The sequence below is a fragment of the Cebus imitator genome, unplaced genomic scaffold (genome assembly GCF_001604975.1).
Source record: "Cebus imitator isolate Cc_AM_T3 unplaced genomic scaffold, Cebus_imitator-1.0 Scaffold20, whole genome shotgun sequence".
NCBI classification, from domain to species: Eukaryota; Metazoa; Chordata; class Mammalia; order Primates; family Cebidae; genus Cebus; species Cebus imitator.
The window spans coordinates 420,046-433,757 of record NW_016107335.1 but is presented as its reverse complement, the minus strand read 5'-3'; the positions used below and the strand labels follow the sequence as shown (position 1 = coordinate 433,757).

The window sequence follows — 13,712 nt, the reverse complement described above, 5'->3', positions numbered from 1 at the left end:
TACTCGGGAGGCTGAGGCAGGAGAATTGCCTGAACCCAGGAGGCGGAGGTTGCGGTGAGCCGAGATCGCGCCATTGCACTCCAGCCTGGGTAACAAGAGCGAAACTCCGTCTCGAAAAAAAAAAAAAGAAAATGAGTACAGTCTTTGGGATGTACAAACACATCCCGTTCAAGGCAAAACACCAGCCCAGAGTTCAGAAACCCCAAGAATCTATGTATGTACAGTAAAAATCAAAGTACCAGTAAAATTGGCCAGGCATAGTGGCTCACACTTGTAATCCCAGCCCTTTAGAAAATCTAAGTGGGAAGATCCCTTGAGGCCAGAAGCTTGAGATCAGCCTGGACAACACGGTAAGAACTCATCTTTAGAAAAATGAAAGCAGCTGGGCACAGTGGCTCATGCCTATAATCCTAGCACTTTCGGAGGCCAAGGCGAGCAGATCACAATGTCAGGAGTTCGAGACCAGTCTGGGCAATATGGCAAAACCCTGTCTCTACTAAAAATACAAAAATTAGCAGCGCATGGTGGCTCATGCCTGTGCCTGTAATCCCAGCTACTCAGGAGGCTGAGGCAGGAGATTCACTTGAACTCAGGAGGGATGTTGTGGTGAGCCGAGATCGTGCCATTGCACTCCAGCCTGGGCAACAAGAGTGAAATGCTGTATAGAAAGAAAAGAAAGAAAGAAAGAAAGAAAGAAACAAACAAACAAACAAACAAAGGAAAGAAAGAAAGGAAAGAGAAAGAAAGAAAGAAAGAAAGAAAGAAAGAAAGAAAGAAAGAAAGAAAGAAAAGAAAGAAAGAAAAGAAAGAAAAGAAAGAAAGAGGAAAGAAAGAAAGAAAGAAAAATGAAAACAAAAACAAACCCAAAGTGCAAGTAATATTGAAACCTTAACTTTTCTTATTCATGGTTTCTTCTATCATTGATGTGCTTTGGCCACCCCCACAACCCCTGCAGCACAGCACAATTTCAGGCACACTTCAAGACCATGCCACCTGCTGGTTTTATTAATAAAGTATATTACATTTTTAATAAATATAATAAAATATATAGTATAACTTAAAAGATATATATATATATATATATACACACACACACATACACACACGGCTTTTTTTTTTTTTTTGAGACTGAGTCTCACTCTGTCACCTAGGCTGGAGTGCAGCGGCAGGATCTTGGCTCACTGCAACTTTTGCCTCCCAGGTTCAAGCGATTCTCCTGCAAGTGACTCTCCTGCCTCAGCCTCCCAAGTAGCTGGGACTACAGGCCACACACCTCCATGCCCAACCAATTTAAAAGATATTTTAAAAACCTCTCTAAAACTCTGAACATAATCACTGTCAAGTTTCACGTGAATCCTTCAAGAATTGTCTTAAGCAACATAGGCACGTTGAAGTCTACACATGTGTGGTATGAGCTCAGGTACAAATTTGGAATAAACAAGAAAAACATTCTGGAGAAAATACAAATTTTTGGCAGGGCGTGATAGCTCACGCCTGTAATCGAACTTTGGGAGGCCAAGGCAGTGGATCACAACAAGGTCAAGAGATTGAGACCATCCTGGCCAACATGGTGAAACCCCATCTCTAATAAAAATACAAAAATTAGGTAGGCGTGGTGGTACATGCCTGTAGTCCCACCTACTCAGGAGGCTGAAGCAGGTTAATCACTTGAACCTGGGAGGCAGAGGCTGCAGTGAGCTGAGATCATGCCATTGTACTCCAGCCTGGGCAACAAGAAAATATAAATTCTTCATGAGATGAACATTATGATTCATCAGTTGCAGTCACACAGATAAAAAACTCGAGAAGATTCTGTGGCTAAATTACTTCTGTATTTAAAAAAAAAAAAAAAAAAGATTTTCAGTTCTTCCATAGGGCAGCAACTGCATCTGTTAATTTATCATGAGAAAACAGTCTATTTCACAAAGTTTTTTTTTGAGACGGAGTCTTGCCCTGTCGCCAGGCACCAGGCTGGAGTGCAGTGGCGCAATCTCGGCTCACTGCAACCTCCGTCTCGTGGGTTCAAGCAATTCTCCTGCCTCAGCCTGCCGAGTAGCTGGGACGACAGGCGCGTGCCACCACGCCCGCTAATTTTTGTATTTTTTAGTAGAGACAGGGTTTCACCATGTTGGCCAGGAAGGTTTTGTTCTCTTGACCTCGTGATCTGCCTGCCTCGGCCTCCCAAAGTGCTGGAATTACAAGCGTGAGCCACCGCGCCCGGCCCACAAAGATTTTTACAAGCAAATTTGATATTAGCCAATAAACCAACTATCTATGAAAATCAGCATCATCACTTCCTGCAAATTTCAGCACTGATTACGCTGCTGTTTTGGTAATGGATGGTAATGGACTCCGTTTTTAGCTACTTTCAAATATTATGTATCTGAGTGTAATATAGACACAAAACGCCACTTTAATTAAAATCCTTTTGCATTTGCAAAGTGCACCTCTTCTATTCTTGGTTTTTCCCACCTTGGCTCCTCAAACTTCCTGTTTTCTACAGGCCCCTTGGGTTTTTCTTGCTGCTAGCTAAAAGCTGTACCATGCCAGTTACTTTGGTTCTCGAACTACTACTATCCCACATGCTCACCACGCATTGGCAGAATTGTAAATTCTCAAGCCCCTTATTGTTAATATTCTTACTCCAATTGGAATCTGTTGTCACAAAGCAGCATCTACTATCTTCTTGTCCTGGGCACGCCTCCTTTCTAATTCTTGTTTTGCCACTGTGTCATGCCTTACTTCTCATGTGTCTCCTGACTGGAAACACGGGCCTCTTCTCCTCTAAAGGAAAATGATGACCCTTCCGAAACCCATTGCTGGCCACCTTAGCCCCAAAGTTTACATTAAGCCTAATGGAAGCATCATTAAAATCCCATTGCTTGCAATGTGAAGCTGTGACGCCAAGTCATGGCTAGGAATTAGGGAATGACAAGAAAAAAAATATGAAGCTAATTCTTCGTGTCTGTAGTCCATAAATACATGAGGTAGAGAACTGCCGGAGTTAAAAATAAAATAATACTATGACTCTTCCAAAGCTTCCTGCCACACACACACACACACAGATTCACGCTGGATTCGGGTCGACCCTGTATAAAAATGCTCAGTCTCACAATTACATTTGAAAAAAAGTGAAACAATCTTTCAATTATGTATTATCTCCACCTTTTTCGTGAGTCACTCACTGCCCATGAACTGCGTCAGAAACAAACATGACATGAGTGAGTTTTCTCTGGCTAGAAGAAAAAGTTAACTTCTCCCCCACCAGCTGTCATTACATTTTATTACAACAGAAGGAAAAGCTGAAGCCACAGGAGCATGTCGAGGCTCGCAGGGCGTTGGGAACCGGCACGAGAATCGCCCTGGGCGCTCCGAGAGCCGAACTGACGCTCAGGACCCTAAGGAGACCCCGTGGAAGAAGCCAAGAGAGAGCGCGCGCTCTGGGCAGGGTCGCGGCCCTTGAAGATGGGGCGCCATGCCTGGTACCTGCCGCGGGGTCCGCAGGCCGGGAGAGGGAAGAGGGCTTTGTGAGGATGGGTCTCCGGGAAGATGCGCGGGACGGCGAGGGGATGCCTCGCGAGGGTAGACGCGCGCCCGGACCCGGAGCCTGGGCAGGCGGGGAGGCAACTCGGACCGCGGGAGGGCACCAAGCGCTCAGGACTCGGGCGCGAGCGGCGGGCGACAGTCCCAGGCGGACAGATTCGCAGGGAGGGGGTCGGGGGCCGCGGAGTGGCTGCGGTCTGCGCTCACCCAGGCGGGCAGGTCCCGGGTAGTGGAGCGCCTGCACCGACAGGCTGGGAGTCGGGGCCGGGGCCGGGGCGGGGCGTGCCGGGGGGGGGGTCCGCACACTCACCCAGGCTGGCAGGTCGCGGGAAGGGGCCCGAGGGCCGGGGCTGGAATGGGGTGTGCATTCGCCCAGGCGGCAGGGGAGCGCCTGCCTGCACCGGGGTGGGTGGGGAATAGGGGCCCCGGACTGGGCCAGGGTCTACCCCCACCCAGGCGGGCAGGTCGCCGGGAGGGGAGCGCCTGCCAGGATGAGGGGGATCGCGGCCCCGGGCTGGGGTCAGGGGTCAGGGGTCAGGGCGGGCCGGGATCTGCACTCACCCAGGCGGGCAGGTCGCCGGGAGGGGAGCGCCTGCCAGGATGAGGGGGATCGCGGCCCCGGGCTGGGGTCAGGGGTCAGGGGTCAGGGCGGGCCGGGATCTGCACTCACCCAGGCGGGCAGGTCGCAGGCGCGCACCCCCAGGCGCACGGCGCGCTCCTCGTCCTCCAGCAGCGCCAGCGCGCGGCACAGGCGCAGGGCCTTGAGGCCGCGGCTGCGGCGGCACCAGGCGAGCAGCGCGAGCGCCAGCAGCACCCAGCTGAAGCTGAGCCCCAGGTAGCCCAGCGCGTACACGGGCAGCAGCAGCGCGAAGCTCCGCGCCAGCTGCGCCAGCAGCGCGGGCAGCTCCACGCTTAGCACGCCCCCGGGGTTCTCAGGCGCCGCGCGGCCCCCAGCCCCATCGGCCCCCGCCTCCGGGCCCTCGCCCCGCGCGCCGCTCATCGCCCCGCCGTGCCGCGCCGCCCTCCCGGCCGAGGCGGGCTGGGTGCTCGCGCGGATACCAGGCGGCTCAGCTCCGCGCCAGCGCCCCTCTGAGGGGACGCGGCTCCGCCGCACGCCCGCCTCCGCCCGGGACGGCGACGTCATCACGCGGGGCGGGCGCGGCGTAGGCGTGGGGCTGGGCACGCCGCCGGGAGTGGGCGGGGTCTGTGTGACGTCACCGCGCGAGGCGGGCCGGGGGCCGGGCCGACGACTACTGGAGTGGGCGGGGCGCGCGGCCGCCCGGGGCGGGGTGAGGCGGGCGTCGTTTCCGAGACCCACGGGGCACTCGCCCCACTCCCCGGTGGCCTCGGGGCCCGCGGGCGGTTCTGGCTCTGGGTCGCGCCCCGTCTTGGGACTCCCGAGGCGGCTCCCGGGTGTGTGGCTCCGCGTTGCCGTCGTCAAACCCAAAGGCCGACCGCCTCTGGGAGCAGCTGGCAGGCGTGAGGGTGGGCACGGCAGGGGGCGCGGTGCGCGGCCGCTGAGCGCGGCCGGGGTGGCGGGGGGATGAGAGGCCGGCGGCCCCGTTTGCGGTAACTCCGCGGCCGCGAGGACCGGTGACGAGGGCCCCACCCGCCGGAGGCGGACGGGCGTTGTTGGCGGAGTCTCCGGTGTTTTCCGGGAGAGGTGCGTAGTTTGTGTGCAGGGCTGCGGCTCTCGCAGAGTCTCGCGGGATGTTACCAGGCGTTCGGCGGGAGTTCTGCCGCCGTGGCCCTCCCTGCCCTGCTGGTCAGGGCTTTGAACCGTGAGCCTGGGTCTCACGCAGTTCCGTTGGCACTTAAGATGCCTTGAATCACAAAAGCCCTCCCTGAGGGGTTCTGGTAGAGCCGGGCAAAGGCAACCGCAGGCGCGCGGGAGGCGCCGTTGACCCTCGGGACCGCCACCCCGGGCTCCACGCGGCTTTGCCAAACGCGTGAACATTGTGGCCAACTGTAAATAGATGTTTCAGATGACCGATGGAGGGCTTGCCTGTGATTTCTTTCTGAGATCATTTTTTAGTTAACTCGGAAACACAACTAATCGATCACTTTATTTTCCAGTGAATTCAATCGAGTTAATTGTATTTGTTTTATAGCCTTTTCAAGGAAACTTCAAGCCAAACAGTGCAAAGAACATCCTACTTGACTGAATTCCAAGGAAATCTTTAGTGAATTTGTAACAAAGTAGGGCATTGGCAAGTACTGAATGAATAAACAAACGCCCCGAAGCAGGGTCACCTTTGCTCTCTCTCCTGGTTCCTGTGTCTGCATAATTTTGTATGCATATGTGTGTGGAGATTATATCACATAAGTAAAACACTCAACTCCAGGCAAGGGCAGTAAACCCCAAGCAAGGGATGGGAGTGGTTTCCCTTTTCTTAACTCTTCACAGTCCCTGGTTTGCCACAGCACCAAATTATGTTGATTGTGAATATGCAACCGGTTGATGCTCCTAACACCACCTTTCATTCAAAACTAAGTCTCAACACAAGAGCGAGTAATTGCCTTGTTGACACAGAAAGGAAACGTGAGCCCTTTTGCAACTTTCCTCTACTAGAAAGTTGTAGGATCACATCCTACAGAGACTTGCGTATATATAAGCCACGTAAAAAATCCTGTACCATGAGCCATCCAGTGGTTGACCCAACAATGTAAACTAGATTGAAGAGAAGTTCCCATATTGCCTGCCAGTCAGCCCCCAGTGTCTTCAGCTTCCCTCTGAGCCTGGGGCTTCCGGCCCCTCCCTGTGGTTAATGCCTGCAGAAAGCAAAGCCTAAGTAAGGCCCTGCAGCAGCTCAGTCTCATAAGTGTCAGTCTAACTGTCGGTCCTGCTTGGCTCTCAGATTTTTGCTAATATTATACCCCTCAGCCTCTTGTGACCTTTCATGACCCCTCCATCCTTTCATTCTTGTAGACAAGAAAGTCTGTAGACAAGAAAAAGTGCTGCATTCTTTGGAGTGTCATTCTGAGTGTCCCCGTGCACAACTGCAAAGTTCCAGTCTTCCTGGTTTCAGAGGAAAGTGCTACCTTCTGCTTAAGTTCAACTCTTCCTGCTTTTGGATCCTCACCAATACCTTAAATACATCTCATTGTGGAGTGTAGGAGAACATGCTCTGCACCGCTTCGTTTTGGAGCCTATACCAGCACATTAAATATAATGGGGACAGTGAAAGCCAGGTTTCTTGCTGTTGGAGAAGGTAAAAACATGGAAGAGGGAAGGCTAAGAAGAACACTGAAGTATTGGATTGGAACTGGAATTGTTAATGTGAACTCATTTTTTAAATTATGTATATATAGGCCAGGTGTGGTGGCTCACGCCTGTAATCCAAGCACTTTGGAGGCCAAGGCGGGTGGATCACCTGAGGTAGGGAGTTCAAGACCAGCCTGACCAACATGGTGAAACTATAAAAAAATTTAAAAAATTATGCATATATAGATATAGTTTCATGTGTATGCACATGTGTGTAGATATATGTGCATATAAACACATTTTCTAGTAGTTAGATATAGTGAACTCCAAGTTTCTCTTCTAAGATTCAGTATGTCAATATGTTCTCTCTTATTAATTCTTCATTTTAAAGTTTAACTTCCTTGTAGTTTCAGTAAACAACCTTTTCCACCAGTTCTAATCAGTAGTTCACATCAGTTCCCCGATCCCATGCTCTGTCCTGATTCATTCCAGTCACCTGCTCTGGTTGTCTGTTCTGACCTATTCCCTAACTGTCCTTCGTGCCAAACTACGTACCTGTAGGGCTGAGGGCCTCACAGGGTTGTGGGGTGAGCCTTATGCTGTGCTGAGGCACAGGATCTGAGAAATAAAGAGACAGGACACAGAAGTACAAAGAAAATGCAACTGGGCTCGGGGGGGGGGGCACACCACCTATGAGTGGAGTCAGGCGAGGCCCCGAATGTCCAGAAGCATGAGTATTTATTGTGTATAGGCTGGGGGCAGGGTAGTGAGTGAAATCATCTTTAAGGATAGTGATAGTGTCCTGAGCAATAAAACATGGGGTCCACCCCCATTAGGTCACCTACGCCAGTAGGTGGACAGTGCGCAGCAAGGGGTCCATTCCCATGAAGACAAGGGCCGTGTGCAATAAGGGGCCCACCCCCATTAGGTCACCGAGGTTTGAAGGTGGGCCATGTGCAGTGAAGGTGCAGTGTGCAATACTTCTATCTATGGGAAACTATTTTTTTTTTTTTTTTTTTTGAGACAGTGTTTCACTCATGTTACCCAGGCTGGAGTGCAATGGCGCGATCTCGGCTCACCGCAACCTCCGCCTCCTGGGTTCAGGCAATTCTCCTGCCTCAGCCTCCTGAGTAGCTGGGATTACAGGCACGCACCACCATGCCCAGCTAATTTTTTGTATTTTTGGTAGAGACGGGGTTTCACCATGTTGACCAGGATGGTCTCGATCTCTTGACCTCGTGATCCACCCGCCTCGGCCTCCCAAAGTGCTGGGATTACAGGCTTGAGCCACCGCGCCCGGCCGGGAAACTACTTCTGAGAAGATTTATAGGAGGATGCTTTAAGTCACTAGCAGTGACAGAGCTGTCAGGGTTACCGCCACATTCTGGCAGCTTCCAATGGGTTCTATGGGAAGATGCTTTTTGAGCAGCACAGTAGCAAGAGCTGATAAAGTTCACAGTCACCAAGGTGGATTGCCAGTCTCAGGGCAGCCTTCCACAAGAACTGGAGCAAGGTCCTACAACTCCTTTATCAGGAGGAGTGGCTCTTGCCCCAAGCCTACCATACAGTGGGTATCTTTACGATACTGAACGCTGCCGCCTGGGCCATGGGTTCTTGTCCTGGTATAACTGTTTTTCCCTTAAATCATGCTCTGCATTGTGTCTGCTCCAGGCATTCCTCCGATTATAAGCTTATTCCTTAATTCATGCTCTGTACTGTGTCCACTCTAGGCATTCCTCTGATTATGAACTAAGATATAATTATAGGTATATATGTAGGGTAATATTCTTTAGGCACTCATACTATCAACTATTATATGATTATATATAGAGGATTATATAAAGGAATTCGTCAAGCCCTATTTCTATAAACTAATATATGATTATAAAAGGAAATAGCTGAGTAGTAACACTGTAAAGTGAGATATTCCTCAAGCCCTAACTGTGCCAGGGCTCTGCTTAGCTCTCATTCCTCAGTGCCTGCATGTGGGGTTACCCACACTACCCACCCTGCCACTCTGGCTTGTACTCCTGCTCTTTTTAAAGTAGCCAATTGGAATTTGCTTAGACTGTGTGGTCTAATCGTAGCCAATAGGGGAATGGCACAGCAGTAGGGGCTACCTGCATCAGGAATAAGAACCCCTTCCCCTCCCTTGTGTACTTGTGCACTCACTCTTGCTCCATTTGTGAGACACACTCTTCTATAGAAGTAAGTTGCCGGCCGGGCGCGGTGGCTCACGCTTATAATCCCAGCACTTTGGGTGGCCGAGGCGGGTGGATCACGAGGTCAGGAGACCGAGACCATCCTGATCAACAAGATGAAACCCCGGCTCTACTAAAAATACAAAAATTAGCTGGGCATGATGGTGCACGCCTGTAGTCCCAGCTACTCGGGAGGCTGAGGCAGGAGAATTGCCTGAACCCAGGAGGCGGAGGTTGCGGTGAGCCGAGATCACACCACTGCACTACATGTCTAGGCAACAACAGTGAAACACCATCTCAAAAAAAAAAAGAAGTAAGTTGCCTTGCTGAGGAAGCTTATATTTGAGTGCTACTTCTTTGGTGGCACAGAAAATTTACACGTAGCATAGTTCTGTCTGCTGAGCATCTAGATGCAATGGTACCCCAGTACCAATGATACTGGCAGATTACCACTGAGTGAGCAAAATAGTAACCGATGAATGGAGTCCATACTGATGACATATATTAACAAACCAGTGATGAATGCAGGGAAAATAATAGTGGAGAAGGGGAAGCTCTTTTCAATAGAATATGAACTCATAAATGGAGAAGGAATTATGAAAATTGAAATCACCATTTATCAATGACTGTAGTGAGGTTGTTGCAGGAGTGAGCTATAAATGGAGGCTCAGAGTGGTAGGTGGAGATTTGAGGAGGAGTGAGAGTGAACACCTTTCTTCAGGACACTTACAGAGAGGAAAATTGAGACTTTCTGGTGGGAAACGCCAGCAGACACCAGCGTGGCCAGGTAATGAGGTACCTGTCATCAGTGGAGAAAAACTGAAACTGAATCCTCATGCAGTGTGCTGAGAAGACCACAGCAGCACATCTGACACTCTTCTGCCAGAAACCACAGCTTCAGTCTAGCCTGAGGGAATATCGTACCCAGAAGGAAGGCCATTCTGTTTTTTTTTTTATTACTGTCATGAGCCAGGAACAGTGGCTCACGCTTTGGGAGGCTGAGGCAGGAGGATAGCTTGAGGCTGGGAGTTCAAGACCAGCCTGGGCAACATAGTAAGACTCCATCTTTATTTTAAAAATCTTAAAATTGTCCTGGCATGGTAGCACCAGCCTGTAGTCCCAGCTACTAAGGAGGCTGAGGCAAGATGATTGCTTGAGCTGAGGAATTTAAGGCTGCAGTGAGCTATGATTGCACCACTGCACTCTAGCCTGAGTGACAGAGGGAAACCACAAATAAATAAATAAGTAAATTGGTCGTAAGAGACAGGAAAAGACTAAGAACTGTTCCAGATCATACAAGACTGTAGAGACATAACTCCATGCAATGTATGTTCCTGGGAGTTCCCAGACATGGGAAAAGTAGTGTGGGCACAGTTGGTGAAGCTTGGGTGGGGACTATGGGTTGGACAATGTGTTGTATTGATACTGATTTCTCCATTGGGAGGGTTGTGTAGTGGAGGTGATCCTTGTTTTTAGAGTATTTGGGGTGCTATGGTTTGAATGTGTCCCTTCCAAAATTCACATGTTGAAACTGAATGGCCAAGACCAAGTGTGGTAGCTCACCTGTAATCCCAGCACTTTGGGAGGCTGAGGCAGGAGGATCGCTTGACCCCAAGAATTCAAGACCAACCTGGGCAACAGAGTAGGACCCCATCTCTACAAAAAAAAATTAAAAATTATCTTGGCGTGGTGGCATGTGCCTGTAGTCCCAGCTATTCAGGAGGCTGAGGTGGGAGGATCACTTAAGCTCAGGAGATCAAGGCTGCAATGAGCTCTAGTCATGTCACTGCACTCCAGCCTGGGCCACAGAGCAAGACCCTATCTCAATAAACAAGAAAAAAGAAACTTCGTGCTTAGCGTGATGGTATGAGGTGAGGCAGTGAGGTAAAAAGGCCACGAGGGCTCCTCCCTGTGGATGCAGGTAGTGACCTGCTAGAAGAGGCTTCTGGCCAGGTAAGCACTCAGCATTCCTCCCTCACCAACAAGGTGCTGTCTTGGAAGCAGAGGAACCCTCACCAGGCATCAAGCCTGCTGTTATCTTGATCTTTGATTTCCCACCCTCCAGAATTGTAAGAAATAAATTTCTGTTCTTTATAAATTACCGTGTCTCAGGTACCTTGTGATAGCAGCAAAAAATGGACTAAGATAGGAGGTGATGAATAATCATATTTGGGCGGGGCGCGGTGGCTCAAGCCTGTAATCCCAGCACTTTGGGAGGCCGAGGCGGGTGGATCACGAGGTCAAGAGATCAAGACCATCCTGGTCAACACGGTGAAACCCTGTCTCTACTAAAAATACAAAAAATTAGCTGGGCATGGTGGCGCGTGCCTGTAGTCCCAGCTACTCAGGAGGCTGAGGCAGGAGAATTGCCTGAACCCAGGAGGCGGAGGTTGCGGTGAGCCGAGATTGCGCCATTGCACTTCAGCCTGGGTAACAAGAGCGAAACTTCGTCTCAAAAAAAAAAGAATATAAAAAAAATCATATTTGAAGCTCTTTCTCAAATGATTCAGGAAAAAAAACGTGATAATGTGTATAGCTAGATGATAGAGAAAAGTGGAGCAATGTGTGAGGCAAGCAGTGGGAATCTGGGTGGTGGAGATAATGGAGTTTTTTTTTTGTTTTTTTTTTTTTTTTTTTTTGTAGTCTTTTGTCACGGTAGCTCACACCTTTAATCCCAGCACTTTGGGAGGCCAAGGTGGGTTGATCACCTGAGGTCAGGAGTTTGAGACCAGCCTGACCAACATAGTGAAACCCCATGTCTACTAAAAATACAAAATTAGTTGGGTGTGCTGATGCCTACCTATAATCCGGCTACTTGGGAAGCGGAGGCAGGAGAATCGCTTGAACCTAGGAAGCAGAGGTTGTGGTGAGTGAAGATCTAGCTATTGCACTCCAGTCTGGGCAATAAGAGTGAAACTCCATCTCAACAAAAAAAAGATGGGGTCTTGCTGTGTTGCCCAGGCTGGTCTTGTACCCCTGGGTTCAGGCAATCCTCCCACCTTGACCTCCCAAAGTCCTGGGATTACAGGTGTAACCCACCAAGCCCAGCCAGAGACAAGGGAGCTTTTTTTTTTTTGAGACGGAGTTTCGCTCTTGTTACCCAGCCTGGAGTGCAATGGCACGATCTCAGCTCACCGCAACCTCCGCCTCCCGGGTTCAGGCAATACTCCTGCCCCAGCCTCCTGAGTCGCTGGGATTACAGGCACGCACCACCATGCCCAGCTAATTTTTCGTATTTTTAGTAGAGACGGGGTTTCACCATGTTGACCAGGATGGTCTCGATCTCTTGACCTCGTGATCCACCCGCCTCGGCCTCCCACAGTGCTGGGATTACAGGCTTGAGCCACCGCGCCCGGCCACAAGGGAGCTTTTTATACTTGCATATGTTCTCTAAGTTTGAAATTATTTTTAAAGCCCATATTTCCATCAAATAGCCAATTAAAAATGCATATTTGATTGAATCTCTTCCCTGCTTATAAAATATTTCCTTTTCTGGGGGTATGAAGTTAAAGCTCCTTAGTGTGACTGAGCTTTTCAAAATGTGGCTGGACTTGTCTGGCTGCAATTCCAGCCACTTTCCTATGTGGTGTCATTCTGCCATTTATTCTCAAACCATTGGATATGGTTTGGATGTTTGTCCTCTCCAAATCTCATTTTGAACTGTGATTCCCAATGTTGGAGGGGGTGTCTGGTGGGAGGTAATTGGATTATGGGGGCAGATTCCTTGTGAATGCTTTTGCACCATTCCCTTGGTGATGAGTGAGTTTTTGCTCAGTTAATTCACATGAGATCAAGTTGTTTGAAAGAGTCTAGGACTTCCCCCTTCTCTCTCTCGCTCCGTCTCTCACTATGTGACATGCCTGATCCCACTGCACCTTCTGCCATGAGTAAAAGTTACCTGAGGTCTCACCAGAAGCCAAGCAGATGCTGGCACCATGCTTGTACAGCCTGCAGAAACTGAAGCCAATTAAACCTCTTTATTTTATAAATTACCCAGCCTCAGGTATTTCTTTACAGTGACACAAAAAGAATACACCATCTCTGTGCCTGGATTGTTCTTCTTGTCCTGATGGTGAACTGCTATTCATATTTCAAAGTCCAATTTGTGGTTGTCCACCTCTGGGAAGGCTTTTGTGGTGTCTTCCTCCCCTAAGCAGTCATCTCTATATCTTGTGTTCGTCGCTGCAATCACCTTATCTACTGAATACAGCTGTGCTTCTTTGGGCTTGTCTCTTTGGAGCTGCTTGTCCTCAGGAGCCCCAGAGGCAGCCCTGTGCATATGAGGGGGATCCCCAATATTCTTGGGGGAAGTTTGAATTTGATGGTACATGTTAGAGTCCCGAACCAAAGCCATGTGTCAAGTCACAAGCTCCATTTTAGTTCTTATGAGTAATGGAGATGATATTTTGCATGGCTTAGCTGGGTCCTCTACTTGGGTCTTCTAAGATAAAGGCATTGGCTGAGCTTGTTGTCATGTGGAGCTCAGGATCCTCTTAGTGCATTGGCAGAGTTTAGTTTCCTACAGGACTGTAGGACTGAGGTCCCATTTTGTGCTGACTCGGCCTTCCATGCGGCCACTCCACAGGCCTCTCACAACATGGTGGTTTGCTGCGTCTTCTTCCAGGACAGCCCATGTGTTCTAAGGTCAGGCCCACCAGGATCATCTCCCTTTTGACTAATTCAAAGCCAACTGATTAGTAGCCTAATCAGAGGAGTGACAGCCCATCACATTCACAGGTTCTGCCCACCCTCAAGGAGAGGGG

General features: G+C 49.8%; 1 protein-coding gene across 1 annotated transcript in view; it reads right to left on the bottom strand.

Moving 5' to 3' along the window:
• Positions 1-4,742, bottom strand: part of ESYT2 (extended synaptotagmin 2) — a 106,720-nt gene extending 101,978 nt beyond the window's left edge. The window contains exon 1 of the mRNA XM_037735937.1: positions 4,214-4,742. Within this exon, the coding sequence (XP_037591865.1) occupies positions 4,214-4,687 (474 nt within the window). The 5' untranslated portion in view covers positions 4,688-4,742. The remainder of the gene's footprint in view (positions 1-4,213) is intronic.
• Positions 4,743-13,712: the final 8,970 nt, after the last annotated feature.